The sequence below is a fragment of the Elephantulus edwardii genome, unplaced genomic scaffold (genome assembly GCF_000299155.1).
Source record: "Elephantulus edwardii isolate Elephantulus edwardi_28Jun2011 unplaced genomic scaffold, EleEdw1.0 scaffold00233, whole genome shotgun sequence".
NCBI lineage: Eukaryota > Metazoa > Chordata > Mammalia > Macroscelidea > Macroscelididae > Elephantulus > Elephantulus edwardii.
The window spans coordinates 2,092,089-2,120,042 of NW_006399983.1; the positions used below are offsets into that span (position 1 = coordinate 2,092,089).

General features: G+C 39.0%; 1 protein-coding gene across 1 annotated transcript in view; it reads right to left on the minus strand.

Annotated features, from left to right (window-relative positions):
• MYH2 (myosin, heavy chain 2, skeletal muscle, adult) overlaps nt 1-23,126 on the minus strand; it is a 34,609-nt gene extending 11,483 nt beyond the window's left edge. Inside the window, exons 1-26 of the mRNA XM_006898579.1 lie at nt 22,923-23,126; nt 22,690-22,833; nt 21,454-21,610; nt 19,775-19,802; nt 19,117-19,231; nt 18,945-19,037; nt 18,473-18,536; nt 18,231-18,329; nt 17,356-17,459; nt 16,298-16,436; nt 15,492-15,610; nt 15,253-15,402; nt 11,471-11,641; nt 11,029-11,338; nt 10,394-10,479; nt 9,461-9,548; nt 9,255-9,372; nt 7,229-7,352; nt 7,000-7,136; nt 5,834-6,089; nt 3,053-3,295; nt 2,752-2,928; nt 2,523-2,668; nt 2,347-2,437; nt 1,868-2,257; nt 1,129-1,255 (exon numbers count right to left, since the gene is read on the minus strand). Coding sequence (XP_006898641.1) covers nt 1,129-1,255; nt 1,868-2,257; nt 2,347-2,437; nt 2,523-2,668; nt 2,752-2,928; nt 3,053-3,295; nt 5,834-6,089; nt 7,000-7,136; nt 7,229-7,352; nt 9,255-9,372; nt 9,461-9,548; nt 10,394-10,479; nt 11,029-11,338; nt 11,471-11,641; nt 15,253-15,402; nt 15,492-15,610; nt 16,298-16,436; nt 17,356-17,459; nt 18,231-18,329; nt 18,473-18,536; nt 18,945-19,037; nt 19,117-19,231; nt 19,775-19,802; nt 21,454-21,610; nt 22,690-22,833; nt 22,923-23,126 — 3,880 coding nt within the window. The remainder of the gene's footprint in view (nt 1-1,128; nt 1,256-1,867; nt 2,258-2,346; nt 2,438-2,522; nt 2,669-2,751; nt 2,929-3,052; nt 3,296-5,833; nt 6,090-6,999; nt 7,137-7,228; nt 7,353-9,254; nt 9,373-9,460; nt 9,549-10,393; nt 10,480-11,028; nt 11,339-11,470; nt 11,642-15,252; nt 15,403-15,491; nt 15,611-16,297; nt 16,437-17,355; nt 17,460-18,230; nt 18,330-18,472; nt 18,537-18,944; nt 19,038-19,116; nt 19,232-19,774; nt 19,803-21,453; nt 21,611-22,689; nt 22,834-22,922) is intronic.
• Between the last annotated feature and the right edge of the window lie 4,828 nt (nt 23,127-27,954).

The window sequence follows — 27,954 nt, forward strand, 5'->3', positions numbered from 1 at the left end:
ACGGCACATAACAACAACAATAACAACAGATAGTCAATCTACCGCCTAGCTTTCAGTTTGTCATCCTGAGGTGGCTTGTGTTTCTATGATGCTGGGAGCTACCCTATCAGCATTTCAGTTATCAGCAGGGTCACCCAAGGTGGACAGGTATTGGTGGAGTTTACAGACTGAGACGAACTAGGATGCAAGGCTGGTTAATCTACTTGTGAAGTAACCACTGAAGACCTTTTGGATTACAGTCGAATATTGTCCAATACAGTGGTGAGAGATGACCTGGTGGCCAAGTGCATGGTGAGCATTTCATTCTCTTCTATGTAAGGTCACGACAAGTTCAGGCTAACTCAATGGCAACTTACAACAACAGCAACTCGTGAATGGCCGGATCAGTGTGCTGTTAACCCAAGGGGTTTGCCCTAAATCCTAGCCTTCTTTTTTACTGTGCCATTTGCCTTGTACTGGATACTTTCAGACTACAGACACAAACAGTTAAATGCCCAGTTTTGTCTAGAAGGTTGGGGTTTGAACCACACACACACACACACAGGCACACAGACACCTTTTCAACCTGTATGCAGAGCAGATTGTCGGGAGAGTCGCTATGAGTCGCAAATGACTCGACGGCACATAACAACAACAACATGGTGAACATACATTATTCTGAATAAATTATTCTTTAAATGAATACATAAATCCTATTTGTTCTTGCCATAGCTAATTCTTCCCAAGTTATGTGATTTTGTGCCTATTTTAGTGATTTCTTTTTGTTCGATCAAAGAAGAGAGCTAGAATGTCTAGTGAAAATTGTCCATAATTGTATCCAGAACGTGTTTCACTCTGAGATAAATAGATAAAAGGCAACTTAGTCTGAACTAAAAACTCTGAACGCCTGCAGGAGTTCCACCTCCTTCTAACCACCTTTTCAAGGCATTTCTAGAACAGAGCTTGACTCAATCCAATTGAAGCTTTTATCTCCAACATCATCCCAAAATGACCTTGCTCATATGTTGAGGGTCTGAGGTGACATGAACAATATGTTTTTAGCTGCTTTGATTAGGCTCTTCCTTCACCAATCATTTGTCCCTACTCAAGAGCTCCACTCTTGGACCCTGGAGAAGAGGAGAAAGTTACCAGATTCTGTCTGCAGGCGTCCTCGCTGGGTGGTCAGGTCATTGATCAGCCTCTGCTGCTCCTCCTCCTTTGACTTCAGTTCACTCACTTGATCCTCCAGGGTGCGGCACATCTTCTCTAAGTTTCCCTAAGACCAAAAAGTGCAAGTGTATGAAGCCCTTTTAAGCTACTGGTCTTTGTGAGACAAGAACTGGAAATTATTATTTTGATTTATAATAACCAATAAGTTTGTTATAGTCATGTGGCATGTAAAATATATTTCTCCTTTAGATTTTAGAATAGCTGCCTTAAATGGAAGTCCTATTCAATATTAATACAAAAATTTGCAGATTATATTCTAGAGGGACAATTTCATCCAGATTATAATGTATTTTTTTTTCCAAAAAGCATATTCATATCTACTTCCTTGCCTTGTTTTTATAATGAAACTTTGCTTATCAGATAATATTGAAGACTTGTGTTCTTCAATTGGAGACCTAGAGAATGCCAGTGAACTGTGATCAAAAGCTGGTGTCTTCATTTAATATTTGTGTGACATGGCAATATATGTAAGTAACTTCTTAATATTTCAGTTTCTTTCTATGTTAAGAGGAAATAATTGTTTTTAAAAAACAATGTTTTCTTCCACATTCTTGGATTATTGTTAATAATAAATGGCATAATATTCATAAAGTGCCCAGTGCAAATTATGATATATACATGACAAATTATTCTTAATAATAACCATTTCCCATAGTACCTTGGATTTAGAGATAGTTTCTACGTTACTAGCAAGGTCGTCGATCTCCATCTTCATTTCACTCTTCTCCTTCTCCAGCTTCTGTTTGACCCTCTGCAGGTTGTCGATCTGCTCCCCAAGCTCAGCCACACTGTCCGCGTGCTTCTTCCTCAGCGTGGCCGCTGTGGCCTCGTGCTGCAGGGTGGCCTCCTCCAGGTCCCTGCGCATCTTCTGGAACTCGGCCTCCCGCTTCTTGTTCATCTCAATCTGGGCTGAAGTCGCCCCACCAGCTTCCTCCAGACGCTCGCTGATCTCCTCCAGTTCCCGGGAGAGGTCAGAGCGCTGCTTCTCAGCTTTGGCCCTGGAGGCCCGTTCTGCCTCGATTTCCTCCTCCAGTTCCTCAATGCGGGCCTGGAAATGGTGACAAGCACCAGCTCAGCTTCCCAGGCCATACCTTTGACAGCCTCTTTGAGCTGGGCTAGAGGGACACATTCACTTACTTGCAACTCCTTGATTTTCTTTTGCAGTTGAATACCAAGGGCCTGCTCGTCTTCAATCTTGCTTTGCAGATTGCCAAGTTCAAACTCTTTTCTTTTTGAAAAGTAGCAAAGGACAGCAATTTAGTCCACATCTAACATTGGGAAGCCATCTGAGAGCCAGTTTCTCCAATACTTACTTTTTGAGCTTTTCATCATATTGTTGTTTCTCATTTTCAATATCCATTATGGACTCTTGGGCCAACTTAAGGTCACCCTCAAGTTTCCTCTTAGCCCTTTCTAGATCCATTCGAAGTTTCTTCTCCTGCTCCAGGGACCCTTCAAGCTGGACATTGATAGTGCAGAGTCAGAAGGAATGCTTAGCTTTTTTTGAGAAGAAACTAATTTTCTAGATAATACTAGACTTACATCGTCCACTTGCTGTTCCAGCTTGATTTTGGCCTTGGTCAGGGTGTTCACTTTGTCCTCCTCCGCCTGCAGGTCATCCAGCGTCTGCTGGTGGGCCTCCTGCAGGGCTTTCTTCTCCTTGGTCAGCTTTGCTATGGTCTCATCCAGGCCCGCCATCTCCTCTGTGAGGTTTTTCACCTTAGGAAGGAAAAAGATTTTGCATTCAATGTAATAATACATAAATCAGTGGGTTCAGTTTTATGCTTCAATCCACAATTTTAAAAGCATAGACACAAAAACATTGTGTGTATATGACTCGCACCTTGTTCTCAGTGGCGTGCTTCTCCTTTTCAACCTTGGCCAATGTCAGCTCAAGGTCATCGATGTCTTTCTTCAGCTCTGAGCATTCATCCTCCAGCTTCCTCTTCTTGGCCGTCAGCTCAGCATTGATCTCTTCCTCATCCTCAGCTCTCTCAGTCACCTCTTTGATTTTGGCCTCGAGCTGGATTTTGGTTTTGATCAGCTGGTCACACCTTTCCTCTGCATCAGCCAAACCTTCAGCTTCCTAGAGTTGGAAATAAGATCAAAATTTGCGTGAAAGGATAAACTATTTCACAATTATAACCATGTACGTTTCTGCTGTTGGTTCTTTGGGTTTCCTACATTAATTTATTTATGTCTTAAACTTTTTTCCATAAACTACTTGCATTATGAAAATACTTTGTGGGAAAACCAAAATATATCAAATGTTTGAGGTAGCCTATCCCGACCAAAGAGTTCATTCCACAATAATTAGAAACTGCTCCCAAATGCATCATTAGGATATAAAACAGTCAATGACATAGACATCAGAAAAGTTTGATCAGAGATATAGTTGCATGAAAGAGATAGTATTTGAGTTTGATCTTGAGATATGGGTCGGATTTGCTTTTACTAAATAAATTTATTGTATGGCATAGAAAAAGAAGGAAAAGGCATCTAAATGGAAAAATTCAAGATACATTCATTACTGAAAATGTTTTGATGTAGTGATGAAGGGGTCCTTGCTATAATGTTCTTGGTTCAATATGAGTATAATGTCATAAAAAAAGAAAATCTGTCAGCATGCTATGGTCCCAATAACTGGGATTGGGAATGAGAGAGAAAATATAATGGAATATATACCCCTTAGTGATCATCCTTTGACTACTTTAAATAATAAAATGTTTAGGCACTGTCGAACTTGTGTACATTCATAGTCCCAACCCTTGTAAAGTCTTTTATATTAAAAGTTACAAGTACATACAGTGGTTCCCAATAACTAATAGACATTACAACATTCATTAAAACATTAGTGCTGTAACTCATATGCCTTCAGACTCTCACTCTTGTAAAATCAATGACATTAAAAGTTATAGAAGAAACAATGTTCTAAAAAAACAAGTTATAGGTATGTAAGGTTCATAATGACAGACGGGAATTTCTATGCAATAGTCATTGAAATATTAAAATTGTTATTACTGTATTATTATATTAAAACTGTTTTAGTGAGTCTGGAAGTATTTTCTAGAAGTATTTACTTCCTGAAATACTTAAATAAAGTACTTTACTTCTATGTTTGCTGCCCATAGAAATGTACACTATATACTAAGATAAATTTCTGATGAACTAATTTTAAATGCAGATCATAACTAACTATGCCTTCTGTACAAATTCAGTTTAACAGTAGATTTAGGAATGGAGTTCATTTGTAATCCAGTGACTGCCTGTGTGTAATATAGTGTTTGCACAGTTTCTAAGTCACATAATATCTTCTTTTGCAGAATGTGTCATGGATGTTAAGTGAAGTGAACGTGTAGTGGGTATGGGGCAGGTTCTGAGTAACTCTCCAAAGACAGCAGAGTCGGGATATATTTGAGCGAGAAGTACAGAAAAGAAATAGCTTTGCCCTTCTGGAATCTCGCAGTTATAACACTGCCGAGGCTTGACAGAATAAATTAATCTCAATCAACTAGGAAAAAAAATATATAACCATGTGATAAGTACATTATACCAGACCAATCCAGTTTATTCCAAGTGAGAAAATCTTAGAAATGAGATATCAGAATTGATGGAAGCAGTTCTAGAATGATTGATCTGGAAGTGAACAGCTGGACAGAAGGGAAGAGAGGTTGAGAGGAGCCAGAAAAATTTAGTTCTGCTGCAGTAATCTAAGTGTGGCATGATGGGATATGACTGTGGGATACATTCAAAAGGTGATTAAGAGTTTCCAAAATCAATAATAAATAAAAACCAGTAATAACCAATTACTCAAATTTAATCTAGAATACTTCCCAGTGTAAATTGTTCATATTGTGATTATAGACTCATGGATATCTAGCAATTCAAGGATATTTTTGTGCCTAAAATAATTATCTGTAATAACCTCTCTTCAGTATTTTGTTTAGGGTTGTTTCATGTTAAAACCACTTTTATAGATTATCTTTAAATAGAAAAGAAGTCATGATTATATTATTGTTGTTGTTGTGTACAATTAAGTGGAGCCAACTCATTCTTCAGCAGATTTTCAGAGGCAGTAAAGCTCATGAGAGGAGATTGCCCATCTTTCTACCATGGAGCAGTTGCTGGATTTTAACCCTGTGCCTTTGGGTTGGCAGGATAACTCCTCACAGTCAAGCCACCAGAGTTCAGTTGCTGTCAGTTCTGATTCTTGGCAACTTCCTGGATGCAGACTAGAACTACACGATTGGATTTTAAAAGTGGTGCCTTTTCTAGAGCAGTTTGCCAGGCCTTTCTTCTGAGGCACTTCTGGTGGGATTGGAACCACCAACCTTTTGACTAGTAATCAAGGGCTTAACTCTGTGCAGCACCCACATATACCTATAAATCATGTGGTTTGACCGAGTTATGCAGAATGGCTGTGGCTCATTGCCTTAGTACTGGTTTGGGGACACTTATTGGCCAGTGAAGGAATAGAGTGAGCCTTTATTAATGCCATCTGAATGCATTCACCTTCTCACTCCAGTCCGTGTCCCCTGTGCTTACAGTTCAGCCCACTCTCTGTAGTTGGCCAGTACAAACTCTCATCCTAGTTAGTGGTACTCATTGTGCCATTACTACTCACAGATTGAACTTGAAGCTGCAGGTCATTTTTTTCTTTCAACAGTGACACCATCTTTTCTTCTAATTCTTTCCTCTTGGCCTCTGACTTGGCGAGCTCCTCTTTGGTTTTCGCAAACTCTTCCTTCATGGTGGCCATCTCCTTCTCTGTCTCCGCACTCTTCAGCAGCGGCTTGATCTTGAAAAACAGCTTCATCCAGGGCCAGTGCTTGACGTTCATGAAGGCTCGGATGTTGTACTGGATGCAGAAGAGGGCTTCTCTGAAATGTGAATGATGCACATGAGACACTGAGGAGATGAGATGCAGTCTCCCCGTGAACGGGCCAGGGTCTGCTCTCCTCCTGTGTCTCTCTTTCTTTCTAACAAATCCAGAAGAGCAAAGATTGAGGGGCATCATGAAAGTTTATTATTATTCTCTTAAATTTACTATTTTAGTGGCATAGAATACACTAGAAAATATATAATTGATTACAAGTGACAAGAAAACATGCCATTTATTTTCATGTAAATTGTTTTTATATACATATGCACACATATATGCTACTGTCTAGGCAACAATATGAAACGTATTTCTCACTATGGGCTCTAGTCATCTGCATCCTACAGTTTGAGCTATCCGATTCAGTAGTATTTAAAGTCAGTTACTCCATCAAAGTAGTTCACCAGAAAGCTGTGTATTAATTACTCATTAATGTACTCAGGGAAAAAATCTTTCACAGATATATGCTCTCAATAGTCCTATTCATGCTAGATTAATAATAGCAATGATCGTAGAGGAGTTTGTTTCTGCATCTTTTATAAAACACAGCAAAATATTGTTTGTTACATGTAGTTCAGTGTCCCTTACTTAATGGTTCACCCAGTAAATTTGTATTAAAATTAAGTGCTAGGGTAATAGTTTGTTTCCTCTTATGTCCTGGTGTGTTTTCTCTTATTAATAGAACCATATACACTTTATTTGTCTGAGATTTTTAACTTAAAAATTTAAAATATACTCCATGATGGTTATCATCACCTTAGGGTTTCAAGTAAAGGTATATGTCTAATTTATTACAAGAGTCTTATTCATTCCTTCCTACTTTGATGGACTTATATCTAATCTCAATGGTTAGCTACCCCACATGTATTTCTGAAGAAGGAAGATTTTTAGAAATAAATTTCCTTTTATACCTTCTCTCTACCATCTTCTGGTACTCCACTCTTGCCAAGAACCCTCGGCACATGGCCTGGGTGCGAGTAATCAACTGGGCCAACTTGTCATCTCTCATCTCCTCCAGGAGCCCCAGAAGGCCAGCTTTGAAAAAGACCTGCAGACAAGCAAGGCTCCACGTTATTAACTTTACATGAAATGCCAAGGGGCAAGACATGCATCAAGTGAAATGGAGGGAATTATTATTACCTTGGTGTGACCAAATTTATACTGGGTGTGATCAATGTCAATGGATCCAAGGAGCTTCTCAGAAGCCTTCTTGCTGTCAATATATTGTCCTTCAGGGATGGCACTTGCATTTAGGACCTTGTACCTGTTAAAGCCAACATATTTTTGTTTTCTTTCTAATTTGATTTACTGCTGACATTAATGGTTGTGGCTGTTGTTTTTTATGTGTTGTCGAGTCACCTGTGACTCATAGAGACCCTATGTACAATAGCCCTAAACGCTTCTCTGTCCTGGGCCAATCTTATTATCTCTAACTCACCCACTCCCATTGCCTCAGTCACTGAGTCAATCTATCTCATTGAGGGTCTCCCTCTCTAGCACTGTCCCTCCACGGTCCCAAGCATGATGTCCCTATCCAAGGACTGATCCCACCTTGTAACATGTCCAAAGTATCTCATACAAAGCTTCCGAATCATTGCCTCTAAGGAGCAGCCTGGTTCTACCCCCTCCGGGATGAACTTCTTTGTTTTCCTAGAAGTCCATGACACTAATGGTAGCCAGACATTAAATGAGCCTTAAAAAACTAAAGCTCTTTTATTATTAGTCTTGTTCACAAAGTAGGCATTGTTTACATGGATAGTCACTTTAGTATAAACTATTTTTTATTTTCATCAGACTTTGTTCTCAAAAATATGAATGTGTGTGTGTGTGTGTGTGTGTGTGTGTGTGTGTGTGTGATTCTGTTGTTTGTGTGAGAGTGTAAATGTCCAGTAATAAAATGCAGCGTGTTATCCTAACAAGGTGCATTTGGTTTTTAAGGTCCTGAAATTAAGGAAGAAAGTCTTTTCTGAGGAGAGCTCTGGTGGTCTACCTGTAAGAAACTGTGATGCAATTCTGAAGGTACACAGTCTGACTGCACCAGCTGCTTAGCAGGAAAAGAATGGGCAATCTCTTCTCATTCGATTTACTGCCTCTGAAAACCGGCTGGAGGTTCAGCTATGGGTCGCTTCCAATTTGACAGAAAACAACAACAAAACAGTATAAAGTACATTTTAGGTATGGGAAGACATCTTAATCACATAAAATCAAACCACATAAAAGGCTCCTTTCTTCCTACAGTGCCTTGGATCAAGCACTCTGTCAACGGCACCAGAGCCAGGTTTAGGAAGGACCCCACTCCCTGCATCTGCCACCCAGCAACTGTCCGTCTCTCTCTCTCTTTCTTTCTCTCTCTCTCTCTTGATTCCCAAGAGGAGTGGGAGGAAGGTATGAGAAGGTACTGTTGTGTCATATGCCTTCTGATCCTGAACAACACTGGGAAAGTAGTATATGAAATATGAAGATATATGATACCATGTAAGTGGCAGGAAAAAAATCTGTGAGCAGATTGGACTTGGCCTCTTATTTTTAAAAGGCTTTGGCTGCCAGTCTGGGGCTATTTCCAGGCTGGGAAGATGAGTGGAATGGCCAGATTCTGCCAAACTGTGTTTTCTGCTTTGGGATTAAGACTATAGTGTGGCTACTGCTCGCAAAAGGGTGTGAACTGATTGGATTTGGTCTCATATTTAAAAAAGCTTTTGAGCCCTCAGACCTGCAGCTGTCGGGCCTGTTTATGGATCTCCCAAATAAAACAGGCTTCGAAGCAGGAGTGCTATCCAACTGGCCTCTGGAAAGTCAACAAACTTGGAAAAAAGATGAAAGTTTTGTCTTCAAGACTTTCATTAGCAGTCTCTATGGGTCATCTATGACTCTAAGGCACTTAAGCAAAAAGATTTTTTATCCATATCTAACACTCAGAAACAGTAGTTCTTTTAGTTATTCAAGTTAACATGCAGAACTATGTTCTAAGCCAATGAGCATGGTGAATTCCATTAAAAGAATCAACATACTAATATAATGCTATATGACATGTATTTTAAAAGTATTTGAAAGCCTCTACTTTGTGTATTCCTCTTTGTGGCAAATTAAACACATCAAATAGAGATCTATTTGACAGTAAATGGTTTTGTTCCCACTAAATGTCAGGATGAGCCTTGACGAGTCTGACCTCTGTTTGAAGTCTGCATAAAGGATCCTGCTGGGGAACCCTTTCCTGCAGATGCGGATGCCTTCAAGCACACCGTTACACCTCAGCTGGTGCAGCACCAGTTCATGCTCCATGGCACCTAGAAAAGACACGTCCATTTCACTGCTGGACTCCAAACAAAGGGCCAGGGCCACCATGTTTTATGCTTTCACTCCAGAACATCTTACCAGGAGTTTTGGTTTCGTTGGGGATGATGCACCGCACGAAATGGGGATGGGTACTCCTCAAATTGGTCATCAGTTTATTTAGATTCTCCTATAAAATTAGGAAAACTTCTGTTAGTACAGACTCTGGGCATGGCTAGGAGCAGCTGCTGATTTAAAACCATTGTTTGTAGCTGAGTTGAGTGACCTCTGATCAAGCATTATCATTTTAAGGTGCTCGCCTGAGATAGTTTCCCCTTCAGTATCTTTTCTCCAGTGGAGTTGGCAAGAATTAAAACAACCTACCATGTGATTCTTCTCAGTTTAAACAAGCACCATCCTTCTTAATACCCTGGTCTCTGGCTACACATGCATCCAAAAAGCCACTGTTTTCACATACTGTAGGATCATTCTTTCTTCAACTAAACTATAGTTCTCCAGTATGGAAATGAAAAACAGTACCACATTTTCCATTTTTCTACCAAATATAGATTCCCATCTCTTCATCTCTATCAATGTTAGGGCATGAAGATTATCTGTAAAGAGGCTAATCCTCCAAGTTATAAGCAAGGATTTAATGAGCTTAAGAGCAAGGACACCACTGAGGTTCATTACAGTCACTGTAGTAATATTTTCATTGGTCTGCCTGGTGTATTTTAGACTCTGAGTTCATGCCATTGCTTCTTTTCATCACTTAGCTAGATAATGAATGGCAGAGTATTCAGTTTTATGGAATTTCCTGTAAAATAGTCTTCATTGTTTGGCTTAGAGTGAAAGATGAGCTATTACATATTGAATAGTTCAAAGTCCTTCTCACTTATGCCAGACCAACAGGCCAGCTATGCTAGGTCATTAAGGCCAGCTTTTCCTAAATGACTTGTGGAAAAAAAGATCCTGTGCTTTCCAAAACACATTCCCAGAGTCACAGGGGAGTGTGGCAGATGGGTTGTTCCTTACTCTGAAAAGGGCAGATACGGTCTGGAATGAGGAGCCCTTCTTCTTACTACCCTTCTTGGCAGCCCCACCGCCACCAGCACTGGCCTCTGGAAAGAAAGAAGGAAAAAAAGAAGAAGAAGAAAATAGCATTTTCTAAATTGGCATACAGTTCTAAATTGTCAGAAAGACTTGTTATTTTCTGATTTCTTATCAGTGGAACATTTTGAGACCCTCCTGACCATTCTTGACCCTGAGTGAATCTTATCTGTCAACTAAATGTGCATCTATTTTTGAGATTACTGCAATATTGGGAAATGAGATAAAGGGCATTCCCCTCACCAGATATAGATGGATTCCTTATTATTCAGGTATTTCAGGACATACTAACTTAAAATACTATCATCAATAAAAGCTAACTTTGAGAGGCAGCAATATTTTGCTATTAATTCCTTGAATATCTCCAGATAATCAATACCTAGCAGATATAGAAGAAACAGGAGAGAACTGGGAAAGCCTAGCTTGCATCTACTCAAAGCCTGAAGAAAGGAAATATTTGTCCCTGTAACTCTTGTGCTAAAGCTAGAAATGATCTCACTACCCTTGACCTAGCGCCATGTTTTATGATACCTACAAGAACTGCTAGATGCCAGAGTTACCTGCTTCAGCAGTCTGTGCTCCGGAAAAGAGGAAAGCCAGAGTTTTCATAGAAGACTTCTGGTACAGCCCAACCACAGTCTCGTTCAAGGGGTCCTTGTTCTTGTCGAGCCATCCAGTGATGTTGTAGTCCACGGTGCCAGCGTAGTGAATCAGGGAGAAGTGGGCCTCTGCCTTCCCTTTCACCACCTTGGGCTTCTGGAAGTTTGAAGATTTCCCAAGATGCTGTTCATACAGCTTGTTCTTGAAGGAGGTGTCTGTGGCCTTGGGGAACATGCACTCTTCTTCTAGGATGGAGAAGATGCCCATGGGCTGGAAAACAGGCCACAAGTACAACATTCTCATTTTATTGAAACATCTTTTTTGTCTATAGAATAAAATTAGGATTCAGTGGATCATATAGTTGTCACACACAAAAAATGTTTTCTGAAAGGCTGAACTAACCTTTTCGATGAGCTCAATGCAGGCTGCCAGGTCCATGCCAAAGTCGATGAAGGTCCACTCGATGCCTTCCTTCTTGTACTCCTCCTGCTCCAGCACGAACATGTGGTGGTTGAAAAACTGTTGCAGTTTCTCGTTGGTGAAGTTGATGCACAGCTGCTCCAGGCTGTTAAACTAAATGAACACATGGGTTTACTTTTCCTTTATGTGAATTGAATATCCTTTATGCAGGCCTTTCCATTTAAAAATATGTGCCAAATTGATTTTCAGTTGTAGGTGTCAAAAATCACTGGGCTGAAAAGAGTTCCAAAGTTCCAGGGTGAAATTTCTAGAAGTTTTGGAAGCATATGGAGTCTATTGTTGTCTTTTGCTGCTATTTTATAGGAAATCTAATGGTATATTATTAATTACCCCCTACCCACTTTTTCACTCACTTATGCAAGTGTTTTCTTGAGTCCTATTTAATAATACAATATTTAATTTTCATTCTTTCTGTATTTTTCAGAAAGCTGATAGTTTTCTATCAACTTATTTAAGACTCACCCTGTAAACTATTAGAAGCTGGCTGTCTGGCTCACTCAGAAAAGACTTTACTGCATAGGAGTCATTTCAGGTGAACAGTAATTGCCACTTCTGTTTTTTAATGTGAAATTAAAAAAATCAATATACCAAATATAATGTGCAGTAATGGCAACATAGACTTCTGTTTGCTGAAATTTCACTAAAATGTTAATATTAGTGATTAGATAGAATTTTTAAAAATAGTTGTAAATTTTGTGGAAGGTTTTTCCTTGAGTTTTTATGTATTTTCTGAAATTGGCAAGTTTTGTTTTATGTATAGGAACAAAGAGAATATAAGGGAAATTCATCCTTTACTTAAATATGAACTTTTATACCATGTCACCACATTAATGAGGAGAATTAGTAATTGATTGTATTGATAAATGCTCACTCTAAATCACTAACTTTTCCTCAGTTTTCATTACTCACCCAAGTTGTTGTTGTTGTCGTTGTTAGGTACCATTGAGTGTGACTCATAGTGACCCTATGAACAACTGGTCTGAACACTGTCCTATTCTGTGCCATCCTCATAATCTCTGACACACTCAAGCCCTTTGCTGTAGTAACTGTCAAACTTACCTGGTCAAGGATCTTTCTTTTGTTTGCCCCTCCACCTTCCCAAACATGATGTCCCTCACCAAAGAGTAACCTCTCCTAATAGCATGCCCAAAGTATGAGGCAAAACTTAATCATCTTTGCCTTCAGGGAACACCTTGGCTGCATGCTCTCCAAAACATATGTTTGTGCTTTTGGCAATCCATTCAGCATTCCTTCTCCAGCACCACAGTTTAAAGACATTAATTCTTCTTCTGTCATACTCAGTTCAGTTCTCTGATACACAGCAAGTGACTGAAAAGACTATGGCCAAAATCGAGCATACCTTAGCCCTCAAACTGGTATCATTGCTCTTCAATATTTTGGAGAGGTCCCTGACCTTGGGCTTTCCCAGTGCAACATGTCTCTTGCTCTGTTTGACTGCTGATACCAAGTACATTGATTGTGGATCCAAGTCAGATGAAGTCATCGACGATCTCAATCCTTTCTCCATTCATCATGATGTTGACAACTAGTCCAGTGGCGAGAATTTTTGTCTTCTTAATGTTGAGATGCAATCCATATTTAAAACTGTGATGTTTAATCTTCTATAGAAAGTACTTCAAGTCCTACTCACTTTCAGTAAGCAAGGTTGTGTCATCTGCATATCAAAAGTTATTGATGAATCCTCCTCCAATCCTGATGCCACATTCTTCTTCATGGGATCCAGATTCTCTGGTAATTTTCTCAGCATATATATTAAATAGGGGAAAGGATACAACCTTGATGCACACCTTTCCTAATTTTAAACTATGCAGTGTTCCCTTGCTCTACTGGCAAACTCCTGGTCTAAATTCTACAGGAGCACAAGTTAAGTGTCCTGGAATTTCTATTCTTCTCAATGTTGGCCATAACTTGTTATGATCCACACAGTCAAATGCCTTTCCTTAGTCAATAAAGCAAAAATAGACATTCTTCTTGTATTCTTTGCCTTGAGGCAGGATCCATCCGACATCAGCAATGATATCCCTGGTACAATGGCCTCTTTTAAAATCACCTTTCATGTCTAGCAGTTCTCTGTTACTCTTCTTGCTGTTTTCAAATGGTCATCAGCAGTATTTTGCTTGCATGTGATATTAATTATATCGTTTCATAATTTTCATATTCTGTTCTATCACCTTTCTTAGAATGAGAACAAACATTAATCTTTTCAAAGCAGTTAGCCACGTAACTGTCCTCCAAATTTCCTGGCATAGACTGGTGAGCATGTCTAGAAGTATGTCTATCATATGAAACATTTCAATAGGTATCACATCAATTCTTGGGGCCTTAGTTTTTGCCAGTGCCTTCAGTGCAATTTGAATGTCTTCCTTCTTTATCGTTGGCACTTGATCATATGGTACTTTCTGAAATATTTCAGTGCTGTCCAACTTTTTTTTTTTGACAGTGACTCTGTGTATTCCTCCCATGTTCTTTTGATGTTTCCTGGATCATTCAAGATTTTTCCCATAGCATCTGTAAGTATTGCAGCTCAAGGTTTGAGTTTGTTTTTCAGTTTCTTCAGCTTGAGAAATTCTGAGCAAGTTCTTTGTTTTAGTCTTCGCACTTTTTCTTTTAGTTGTTTGCTTTGTCTTCACGAGCTGCCCTTTGAAATCTTCTGTTCAGTTCTTTTATTTCAGCATCTTTTCCATTTGTTTTTGCTTCTTGGTGCGCCAGTATGGTTTTCATGGTCTCTTCTGACATCCATTTCTGTCTTTTCTTTCTCCTATGTCTTTTTAGTGACCTTTTGTTTGCTTCATGGAAAATATCCTTAGTCTCATCTCACAAGTCATTTGATATTCTGTCATTGGTGTTCAACACTTCAAAGCTATTTTTAAGATGATTTTTTTAAAATATTTTTATTAATTTTCACATAATTCCTTTACAGTATGTTTCATTCCTATATATTGTTTTCTACAATCTTTCATTAATATTTTACTTCATATAAACTTTCATATACATTCTATTTTACATTATTTTTTTAATTGGTTTGCTTACAAAGTTTATATACATTATGTTTTTTAAATTCCAAGGGGATAGATTCAAGGTCCTACTTTGGGTTTCATGAACTCGTTTTCATTTTCTTCTGCTTTGTCTTGAACTTGCACATGAGTAATTGATGGTCTGTTCCACAATCAGCACCTGGTCTGGTTTTGATTACTGATATTGAGCTTCTCCAACAATCTCTTCCACAGATGTAGTCAATCTGATTCCTGTGCATTCCAGCTGGTGAGGTCTATGTGTAAAGTTGCCATTTGTGTTTTATAAAAGAAGTACTTGTGATGAATAAATCATGGAGCATACAAGTAGTTATAAGTTATTTCTTCTCTTCCACATATTTACAATATATAATAATATATTGTACGAATTTAATATTTTTATGCCAGTCCTATTTTGCTTTGTAACATTTTTAGAGTCTTCTGTTATTCCAAGCTATTAGTCAGTTCTGACAATACAACACACAGCAACAATATTCACAAATTCAGCCTTGTTGACCCTGGATGAGATGGATCAACATAGTGCCTATGGCAATGGGTCAAGTTTGTCAGAGACTGTGAGGTTGACTCAGGATAGGGTAAAGTCCAGAGCCATTGTTCATAGGATCATATAGCAACAACAACATTGTAAAATCCCAGCACCTGCTAACTCACATCAAAGATCTCGAAGCCAGCAATGTCCAGGACCCCAATGAAGTACTGCCGGGGCTGCTTGGTGTCCAGCTGCTGGTTGATGCGGGTGACCATCCACAGGAACATCTTCTCATACATGGCCTTCGCCAGTGCACCCACTGCGTTGGTCACCTTGAGAGACAAAGATAGAATTCTTGATGTTATTGGAGGACTTTAAAAGTGGTTGTATCACTGGTGGTATATTTGAATTGTGCACCTACTTGTTCGACAGTCTGCCCTTTGGTGACATACTCATTGCCAACCTTCACCCTGGGGTAGCAGAGGGCTTTGAGCAGGTCAGCGGAGTTGAGACTCTGCAGGTAGGCTGCCTTGTCAGCAACTAAATCACAGTTAAGAAGAAAAGAAAGTTAACATGGCTCTAAAAACCTCACTCCTTAAAAGCAAAGTAAAACATAGAGAGGTGTAGTCTTTGGATTAGCAGTGCAAGTCCCTATGCCCTATGCCACCAGAATGTGTGTGTGTGTGTGTGTGTGTGTGTGTGTGTGTGTGTGTGCATAAATACATATATGTTTAAGGTTCACAGTTCAAATCCACAAGCTTCTCTGTGTGAGAAAGATGAGCACTCTCCTCCTGTGTGATTAACTACTTCTGAATACTTGCTAGAAGGTCAGCTATGGGTTGGTTCCAACTCAACAGCACAAAACAATAGCAACAACATGCAGAGATAGATAGATAGATAGATAGATAGATAGATAGATAGATAGATAGATAGATAGATATAAAACATGACCATTGTGTTCAATGTTTTCAGAATATCTTTTTTTAATATTCTTACCCATTATACACCAAGTTCAAGATCTTGCCTATGTATCATTTCCACTAAAGAACTTTAGAAATTATACAAATCATCCATCTGATGTCAGTGCTTCACTTAATATATTTTTTAGCTATATTTTGAAACTCAATTCTTAAAAGTTGATGTCTCATTCCAGGAGAACTCAAGGGTAACCAGTTAAAAATGTGATTTTCAAGTAAATGTGAAACAAAATAGAGACCCCGTGGGTACCTTCAGTGCCGTCCGGCTCAGCCTGCTCCTCACGCTGCTTCTGCTTGAATTTCATATTTCCATAATGCATCACAGCCCCAGTGAGCTTGTATATGGAGACCTTTTCATCATTGGTAAAACCCAAAATGTCAATAGCACTCTGTCAATAGAACCAATAAGGTAGCTGTTAGATGATGATCCACAAACTTTACTATTTAAAATTCACATTCCATTCATGATTTGTTGATTGAGCTGAGGTGAGTATACCACCAACACTAACAGGAATCAAGGAGACCCTTAAGTTGGGCATACAGAGATGTGGTTGGACAGAAGCCAGCACAAAGCATTATAAGTATTATAAGCATATAAAGTATTATATATGTACATCTGCTGATGATCAAAAAAATTTGAACAAGAGCATAATGATAGCAAACTGAAGGAACTTGTTATTTTGGATCTGGGAGCTCTGGTGGCCTAGTGGTAAGAAGCTGCACTGCAATCCCAAAGGCACTCAAGTTCAAGGCCACCAGCTGCTCCACAGGAGAAGGATGGACAATCTCCTACCAGGCAATTAACTGCCTCTGAAAACCCGACGGAAGGTCAGCTATGGGTCAGTCCTGACTTGATGGTACACAACAACAATAGTGGGGATCTAATGCAAGTAGACTTTGAAAAAGTGGTTTAGATAAATTCAGAAATTACAACTCTTTAGAAGGCTATCAAAGGTTTAGGGTCATATCTTAATCTTTTTATTTTACTCTCAGTAGCACCTTGATGATGTCCATCCTTGATTATATTTTTCCCCTACTGCTGTTATCTTTATGTGCCATCAAGTCGAAACAGACTTATCGCTGACCTTCCAGCACATTTTCAGAGACTGTAAACTTTATGGGAGATTGATCGCCTTTCATCTGTGGAGTAACTGGTGAATTTGAACCACCTGTCATTGAGTTGGCAGCACAGCTCCTTACCACTAAGCCACCAGAGCTTCTTTTTCACTATTAGAGACAGGGTTTTTATCTCAAAGAACCGTTGCTCCAACCCAACATGACAGTTGTGATTTTCTTGTGTTCACTTACATCTGTTGCCATCAATTCTTCCTGATCATCAATGCTGGCCACACTGATCTCCCCTTGACTGATGAATGGGTAATCATATGGATTTGTGGTAATCAGAAGCATTTCTAAAGTATAGAATAGAGCATATATCAATAGAATTATTCTATTAATAAAAATAGATCTTATATGACACGTTAGGTACTGTGTGCTGCTTGATTAAATTATGAATGGTGATCTTTGAAGGAAAATGTTCTTTAGCATATCCTCAAACATCTTGAGTTTGAAGTTAGTGTGTCTCCTATCATACCTACACCCATAAACCGCTCTTAATTCAAAGAAGATAATCATATAAGGGGATAAGTTATGCCCATGAAGACATTAATTGCAATGTTTAGTCTTTAAAATCCAATTTAGGAACAACCTAGATGTCTTTAAATGTTACCCCTTTAAGTTTAGTTATTCTGAGATGGAATACTAGACAATCATTAAATTGAAGAATGGAAAACAATGCTTATTGACATGGACAAAACTATGTTACCACTCAGTGTTGGGGAAGTAGATTACAGAAAAACATGTAATGGTTATCCAATTTATGTAAGTTCATATATCTATATATAGAGATAATAGGTTAAGAATTACAAGAATGATATACATCTAAATCTTTTCATAGTCATTATTTCATTGTGGTAGAATATTGAGGTCTTTTCAATTTTGCTTTTGCTTTTCTTGTGAATTTGTGATGGGCACATTTACATTTTTTTACAGTTTTAAGGCTTTGTTCAAAAACAAAATGAAATATAAACTCAACAAAGTTCATCTGTAGAATACTAGGGTGGATCATGCATTCATAGGTGCTGATACTATATTTCTTATAAGGAAGCTATGAAATTTCTTACCAATTAGTTCTGGTTTTTTATTTGATGTGATCTGATAAAAAATATGGTAGCTCCTTTCAGCCTTAAGCTGGAAAGTAACCCTAGACTTCTCTAGCAGATCTAGGCAAAAAGCAAACAAACAAGTCAAAAATGCATAAGATTCATAATTGATTGTTGGTAAATGTTATAGGTCATAAGAAACAGAAATTATTTTCAAGGGTATCTGAGCCCTACTTGACAGTAACTTAACATTAAACACTTACATGTTTCAATATCAGCAGAAGCCAGTTTTCCTGTGGTGCCAAAGTGGATTCTGATGAATTTACCCTTGAAGGTAAAATTCAATTAGCACTTTGATTATAAGTAATACCAAACCTATGAGAAGCTCAAAATAATGGAGATGATAGTGTTTCAATATTAAATCATTTCCAGGGATATTTACATCAGATAGGAGGGGAAGGAATACCTAATTAGTAGGTAAAAATAATTTTATCTTTGATGTTAAAGTTTATAACTAGCTATGGACAATATGATAGATTTTTTAAAAACTGAGGAGAAAAGTCACACATATCCTTTTAGATGAGGCTCTGATCCATGTTATTCCATGCTCACAGAAAAAGAATACATCTGTGATGCAATATAACATGACTGAAAAAGATTCCGAGAACGTGTTCCCAAACCTCCCATAAATTATGACTCATGAAAAGTGCCCATAGTCATTTCTAAGGCACTTACAAAGCGTGAAGAGTTGTCATTCCTCACGGTCTTGGCGTTGCCAAAGGCCTCCAGTAGGGGATTGGCACTGATGATTTGATCTTCAAGTGTCCCCTGCAAAGGAAGAGCAGTCCTCACATTGGAGCCTCGAGAATTTTTTAACTGGAGTTTTGACCATGACAATCAAACCCACCTGCATTTTTCCAGAAGTTGCTTCCTCCTTCTTCTTCTCTCCAGTGACTGCAATTGTTGCAAAGTACTGGATGACACGCTTGGTGTTCACAGTCTTTCCTGCCCCGGATTCTCCGCTGTCAAAGAGAAAACAAATCAGATGAGGTCCCCAAGCTGACAGCTAATTCAAGCATCAAGAGGAAGCATTATGGAAAAGCAAAACCATGGAGCCAGTAAGAAAATGAGAGGTTGTGAAAAGTTCAGAAGGAAGGGAAGGAAAGATGGGTTGAGCACAAGGTACTTTTAAGGTACTAAAACTATTCAGGATGATACTGTAAATGGTAGATAAGCTTTTCAAAACACATAGAATGATACAATACAACAGGTTAAAGCTAGTGTAAATTACAAGCTTTATTTAATAATATACCAGTATTTACCCATTAATTACAATAAATCTACCACACTGCAAGATGCTGATGAGAGGGAAGACTGTGTATGGGTGGAGAAGGAGGAAAGTGAGAGACAGAAGGGGGTTATGGATACCTGTTCATAGGATTGCTATGATTCGTACTTGACTCGAAGTCCATCAACAGCAATAACAACTATATTTTCTATTCAATTTTTGTGTAAACACCAAAGTACTTTAAAAAGAAAAGAAACTTGAACATAAAACTACTTACGTGATCAGGATTGACTGATTCTCCCGATCTACAAAGGAAAATTTGTAGACTTTTAGCATTCTTTATATATATATTGTATATGGTAAATAAAGGAAAATGAAATGACCTTTCATATTACGTTTTGAAGCCCATAGGTCTTGGCACCTCCTTGTCCTGCCATATTATCATGCTCCTCTCCACTCCCCATGGGGCCCATCTTCGTCATCACCCTCTGGTAAACTTGTACCTACTTTAACAGAACACACCCTCTTTTATCTGTGTTTGCAAGTATCCCAAGACTTATTTCACTTGAAGAAAAGATTCTGTTGTGGAAAAAAAAATGCTTTGAAAACCATAGTATAAGTGACCATATGGCTGGATTCTCCAGGGCCCCTAACTTTTGTTTTTAATACTCTACCACCAACCAAATATCAAAAATTAATTTCTTTCTTCAGTGAGGTTAAATGGCAGCTTAACTTAGTGACATTTACAGTGGGCACTACATTGTTGTTGTTAGGTGCTGCCTAGACTACTCATAGTGACCCGAAGAACAGCAGACCTGAGCCCTGACCTATTCTGTGCCATCTTCATCATCTCTGACACTCTGAGCCCATTTCTGTTGTCACTGTGTCACTCCATCTCGTTGAGGGTCTTCCTCTCTTTCACTGACCCTCCACCTTTCCAAAATGAAGCCCCTTCTGAAGGATTAACCTCTCCTAGCCAAATACCCAACGTATGAGAGACAAAGCTTTGCCATCATTGTCTTTAAGGAGCATTCTGCTCTGGTTGTACTTTTTCCTAAGATATATCTGTTTGTTCTCTTGGCAGTCTGTGGGGTATGCAGTACTCTTCTCCAACACCACAGTTCAAAGGTTTCAATTCTTCTGTGAGTCTTATTCATTGTCTATCTCTCAGAAAAGACCATGGCCTGCATCAGACACAGAAAAAAAATGGAAACTGGAGATATTTTTGTGTATAAGAAATACAGTTGTTGTGGCACCTTTGGAAGTGATCACCCATAGTTTTTTCATATTTTAAGGAAAAGTGAAACCCCATTTTGATATTTCTACTTTCTGAAGAGAAAATCTGAGCCTTTTTCTTAAGGTGCAACAAGTGCCTTCAGCTGACTTAATGAGGTACTGTTTTGGGGAGATTCATGGTACAAGTGTCTTTACACCATCATATACCCCAAATATACAGCCTAATCTGGTTGGTTCTGGGGAAAGAGTGATGGTATTTATGCCTTCCTTAATATGGAAAGACTATTTATTAGTCCTGTGTAAAAGTAAGGCCACATAGTCATATTACACTGTTCTATATTTTGGTTCATGGTAATAGAAATTATTTGTCTGTGTGAGTCTATGTGTGAAACTGAATATACATGCAAACAACAGAGCTCTTATGTCATATTTTCATTGTCATCAAGCCGGAACTGACTCCTAGTTGACCCTCCAGTGGGTTTTCAGAGGCTGAAATCCCACAGGAGGAAATCGGGTCTGCAGTGCAACTCCTTATCTCCCTGGGCCACCAGGCCTTTGGAACTGCAAAAATCTCCCCATTCTGGAGCCTTCCCTCCTGCAAATATGCCAGCATCAATAGAAGCTGCCATCTCACAGACTGCATTGACATTGGTTAGACTCGCTTCCTCTTATGCTTTAGTTCTTAAAAGATTGCCCGTAGAAATCACTTGACCCACTCACCAGTCAGCATGAACTGATAGGCGTTGTCAGAGATGGAGAAGATGTGGGGCGGGGCCTCCTGGCGCTTTTTGCCTCGGTAGGCCGTGACCACCTCAGGGTTATACACCGGCAGCCACTTATAGGGGTTGACGGTGACACAGAAGAGGCCCGAGTAGGTCTATGCAAGAGAAGAAGAAAGAATAAGCACCAAAGACCTTCCCTATTATTTTTACAATTCACTAATTGAATGAATTTTTACAAAAATTGAGCATAGAAGGGCATTGACCATTTTCTCCTGTGAAACAGCTGGTGGGTTTGAACCACATAGCTTTGTGTTGGCAGTACGATCCTTACTACTAACCACCAGAGCTCTGTAGCTGAATATTAGCCCTTGGCTGCATAGTTCAAAAGTACAAATGGATTCAATTCATCCATGTTTTCTGAATGCCTACTATGTTCCGAGAATTCTTGCAAGGCACTGGGAATGAAATAAAGGTTCAATGATCTTTCTAGAGAAACTCTTTCGTCTATGGGGGAGACATGTTGATTAATGTTCACAGGAAAACAAGGGCAATGTGTCTACAGGGACAGAAGCAGAAGGACAGAACATCTCCTCTGGGGAAGCAGCAAAGATTTCCCCGAGGAGGTAACATTCTAGACGAGCAGGGAAAAGACAGGGATAAGTTATTTTTGGAGCAGTGAGAGCACAAGCGATTAAAACTTCAGTTTTTAAGTGCTAAAAGATAAGCACATTGTGCACCTGAAGTAGGGGGGACTATGTAGGCATGAGGTTGAGACGCGAGGCAGGAGCCCTCAAATGTCTGTTCCAGTGATGTGTGCAACCATGAAACAAAACCACCATGTCTTCCTTGGCTATAAGGGATTGTTGGCAAGTTGTTGGCTTGACCCTTATAATGGCAATAATAGCTCTTTTAAGTGGTTATACTAGGAGGAGGGAGGTTTAGTGGCCTAGTGGTGAATAACTTCACTGCAATCCCAAAGGCCTGTGGTTTGAATCCGCCAGCTGCTCCATGGGAGAAGGATGGACAGTCTCTTCCAGTGTGATTAACTGCCTCTGAAAACCCACCGGAAGGTCTGCTATTGGTTGGTTCTGACTCGATAGTACTCATCAACAACAACTGCTAGTGAAAGCATCATGTAGCTGTCTGTGGAGTACATGGAAGCGACCCAGTGCTAGGTTGTACAGTGCGGATTAGAGAGACTAGAAGCACCATTGGAAGGAGGAGGGCCACTCACGTAGATCATCCAGGCCGCATAACGCTCTTTGAGATTGTACAGCACGGCAGGCTCATGCAAGTGGGTCATCATGGCCATGTCCTCGATCTTGTCATATTTGGGAGGGTTCATGGGGTAAATCTGATCATCCTTCACTGTCAGAGTCTGATAACAAGAGAATAGCCATTTGTATCAATCAAGTGACAACACAAAGATATCAGTACAAAGTGGTGGGTCCCAGGGGTACTACTCACCGCTCCGGCTTCGGTCTTCACCGTCACCTTTCCAGCTTCCCTGCTCTGGATGGTCCCTTTTACAAAGGACTCCTTGGGCTCCACCACAAAGACAGATGTCTTGGCATCGAAGGGCCTGTTCTGGGCCTCAATGCGCTCCTTTTCAGACTTCCGGAGGTAAGGAGCGGCCTCCCCAAAAACAGCCATTTCTGAGTCAGAACTCATGGCTGCAGCTCAAAGGCCAAAGGTCCTAAAGGAGATAAAACATTGCACGGTAGACATCCTAGGCTCCCATATGCACCAACTCTACATTTTCATTGTATTTCTTGGACCCATTTGAGAAGTCCACTGGCCACATACACAGCACACCAGTGATGTCAGCAGTAATCACTAGACTATGATGTACTGGATAGCATTTTCTGTCAAGTGTTACACTCAGGGATTTCTATACTCTTGTCTTTAATCCACAAAGACTAGCATTCTAATCGGGAGGCTGCTTTGTATTCCTAACAATGCTGGGTAGCTTTGACCCTGTGGAAGTCACTTGAACTTTTTTGAGTCTTGATATTTCCATCTGTAGGATAGGAATTATTAACCTCTGCCTTTCTTAAATCAACAACCTGTGAAATATTGTGAAGATTGCTTTAAGGGAGGGACAATTTGAAATAATCATATGGAAAAGATTGCTTATTATTATAAAACAAAAGTCTATTTCCTGCCTTGTAGTGTAAGCAAGCTTCATTTCCTCTTATAAATGCTTGGTATCTCTTGGCATTATAACTTTACTAAACTTTTTAAAATGGGTGTTTTGTAGAATTCTACCATAATTTCTTTTCAGAATAAAGCCAGTTAATCAGTGTAAAAGCCCCAGCAGACATGATCCTCATCCTACTTTGAAGATGCTTTCATTGTTGTTGTTATCCAAATTTCCTTCCGAAAAATTGGCCCCCATGTTCCATTCTATGTTAGCTCCATGTTAACAGTAACATCAACAGGTAAAAAAAAATCTGGGCTTGGAAAAAATTGTTTGTGGCCCTTTGGGCAAAGAATCCTACTGCAGTCATTTCATGATCAAATTATTAGAAACTAATTTTTAATCAGCCTAACCCACTCGTGCCTCTCTTTAGAAATACAGTGTGTTTTAGCAGGGCAAATTAAATTATTATCTGTGTAACCAAAATTCTAGATTTTGACTTCCTGCAATGCTTTGCCTTGGGTACAATGACTTTCAAAAGGATTTTAAGATGTATAAAGGATCCATTACCCCATGTATTTCTGTCTTATTTTTTCTATTGGCTAGTATGGTTATGACTAAACAGATTCTAATAGCTGGATCCATTTGTTTCAAATTTGTCATTTTTCTTTGAGCAAGGTAATCTCAGCAAGGCAATTTGGCTTTTCTGAGGATATATAGTAATATTCTAGCAAATCTTTTCTTTTGCTAAAATGTTACCCCATCAATGCTGGAGTCATAAATCAAGCCAGGTGAATTGTTCTAAAAGAAAAGCCCTCCCTTCCCCCCTTCTCCATCAGCTCTCCTGAAGTATGATTGTTAGATTGTGTTCCCTGAGACAAGCACTTTCTCAGAGGTTGTTCAATGACATAAATCCATATCAAAAGCTCTGTACTTTTCTAGAGACTAGTTAGTCCAGATCTTACCTTGTTAACGAGTGAGGAGATGTAGCCTGGAAGTGAGACAGTTCTGTAAAAGAAAGGGAGCAGGGGAAACCACCTCTTTAGTGTTAACTAAAAATAAAAAATCATAATAATTTACACTTGCAGCATGATTTGTTATTATATACAGAAGGGAACAGAATGCCCAGAGACCCAGATGTAAAATCTACAGAACCAAAAAGAACAACAGTACCAGAACTAGCAGCTGCGGCCGAGACTGGGCAGTACAGCCCGAGTATTCCTCTTGAAAAGCCAGGTCCTGTTCCCACTTACCTTGGAGCTTTTTAAAGCAGGACGAGTCAGCCTCGTTCCAAGGGCTCTTTTATATGGATAGTTATGGAAACAATGCAGCTGCCTCTCCTTTCTTAAGTCAAAAGGAATTGTTTGGCAAAAAAGCATGTTGGCAATTGAGTGCCCCTGCATAATTCTCATTCATATTAAGAATTGCTGGATATAATTAGAAATATTTTTCTTATTGAGTATGTGGATAAATCTCCTATGGATAATTTGAGAAGATGATCTGAAAGGAAGGGACAGGCTGCGGATAAAGACAGTGGCTGCACAGCCAGATACCTGGCTTCTCTCATAAATTCCTTTTGGCCTCTCTGGGCCTGTCTTGCATCATGTTTGTGTATTTAATATATTAAAGGGTATAAATAAAATATAGATACTTATTTTAAATTCGTGAGGGTTAATACTCACCTCTTAATCCTGTCTTCCTTTCTCTACAGAGTAAAGCTGTGTGCCTTCAACAGCTTACAAGGAGACAAAGTCCTCTCATTGTTGTAATATTCTTGCAGTATCAGGAATTTTCTTACTTTTTCACCTCTTTGTTTTTGCCCAAGATGTTCCTTCTGCATAATACACCATTTCTTATCTTCTTATTCATCTGAACTGCTTGAAATAAAAAGGTTATGTATTTTCTACACAAAAAATAGTGAAAAATGCTTTACAATGGTACTTCCTAATTTTTCCATATCCTAGCACATTGAAAAAATAATATTAATATATTGTAACATGGAAATTATTTGACTGTAAAGAACTTAGGGAGAAAAATTCTCAACTCATTCTGAATAATGGTCTTATACAGCATTTGTCCTTATGGGACCAAGTTAGTTCACTTAGTATAATGCTCTCCAGTCCCTCCCAAGTTAAGTAATAACTTACAAAATCATTGCTCCTGCAGATGTATCCCATCGTGGGAATGTACCATAATATCTCAATCTATTTGATTGTCGTTGGACATTTCCGTGTTCTTGCAATGCTCTTTTTTAATGCTCTTTTTGAAATCTTTAACCTTAAGTTAGCTTGTGGTTGTCTTTCTTGCCATAAATTCCATCAGTAAATGCCATATTTATAGATTGTTAGTGTTGTTGCTTCTGCTCCTGCTCCTGCCCAGCTTCCTGGTCCTCCACCACCTTCATGATTGGTTCTGAGTTGGGCTCTTGTGATCTATGGAATTTTTACTGGCTGATTTTCAGAACTAGCTCACCAGATGTTTCTTCTATTCTTCAGACAGAAGCTGGTTATTGTATTATTTTGTGATGTAAAGAACAAATCACAAAACCTCATTCTTGCTGATTGAAAGATACATCTTAGTTGTTTCTTCCTTTACCATTCAGTTTATTATTTACGACTGTTCAATATTCTCCAAAAACTAGAGTTTGAGCAATATGACAGTAAAATTAATCTCCTTTCCATTCTGCAAACTGGTGAATGATACAGATGCATTTCATGCCTCTTATAGAGGATATTTGTTTTTCACTCTTGAGGGATGTACCACATTTGAGCCTAATGGCAGCTGAGGAAGAGAGAATTTAAGAAAGACTACTGCTATCTGCTGCCTGAGGATGGTCACAGGACATAGCTGCCACCAACCTTGTTTACAGGAAAATTATAATATAACTGAGTAAGCAGAAGGGCTTAATAGGATAACTTGGATCCCTTTCAAAACAGCGTGATAACATGTTAGAAAAAATAGAGTGTACAATGTACAGTAGAATACACATAGACTAGCAGGTATTGCAACTGAAGCTGGGATCTCAAGTATGGAAACACAAAGGAGGAGAATCAATTGTAAACAGACACTAGTGAGTGGAACAGGGAATGTTAAAAGCATAAATGTAGGAAAATTGGGCATTAAGGAAGAAATGGAACACATATTGACATACTAGGTTTTGGCAAAATGAGATGGATTGGCATGGGACATTTTTAATCAGACAAGAATATGATCTACTACTATGCTAGAGAGGGAAAGGTGAAGAAAAGTGAGATTGCTTTCATAGTTTAAAAAAAGTCATTCCTAGAACCATCTCGAAATACAGTGTTGTGAGTGACAGGATAGTATCCATAGGCATACAAGGAAGTCCAGTGAATACCACTATCATTCAAATAAATGCACAACTAGAGCTAAAAAGGAGGAAATAGAAGATTTCTACCAACTATTACAGTCAGAAATCAATTGAACATGCAATCAAGACACATTAATAATAATGGTGGCTGTAATGCAAAAGTTGGAAACAGGGAAGAAGGATCAGTACTCTGAAAACATGGACTTGGTGGCAGAAATGAAGTTGGAGACAGAAGGATAGAATTCTCTACAATCAATGGCCTATTCATTTCAAATACTTTTTATAAGAAATATAAATGCAAAACTACACACATGGATTTCACCTGATGTATGCGTAGGACTCAGATTGACCACATCTGTGGGAAGAATCACTTGAAAAGGTCACTATCAGCTGTGTAAAACGAGACCAGGTGCTGACTGTGGAACAGACCACCAACTACTCATATGCAAGTTCAAACTGAAGCTAAAAAATTGGTGAAATCAAATCCACAAGAACCAAATTTGACCTTGAATCTATCCCACTTGAATTTCAAAATCTCTTCAAGAATAAGTTTGAGGCATTGACCACTAATGAGTGAAGACCAAATGAGCTGTGGGAGGATATCAAGAATATCATCGAAAAAGAATGCAAAGTCATTACAAAGACAGAGGAGGAAGAAAAGACCAAGATGGATGTCAAATGAGACTCTGAATATTGCACTAGAGTGCAGAGAAGGGAAAGCAAAGGGAAGAAATCAAGATATTAAGGAGCTGAACAGAAGATTTCAAACAGCAGTGTGGGAAGACAAAGCACGTTATTATAATGAAATGTGCAAAGGACTGGAGTCAGAAAATCAAAAGGGGCAAACTCACCTGGCATTTCTTAAACTGAAAGAACTGAAGAACAAATGCAAGCCTCGAGTTGCAATAGATAAGGATGCTTTGGGTAGAATATTAAATTATTCAGGAAGCATTAAAAGAAGATGGAAGGAGTAGACAGAGTCACTGTACCAAAAAGAATTGGCTGACACAGAAGAATTTCGTGAAACA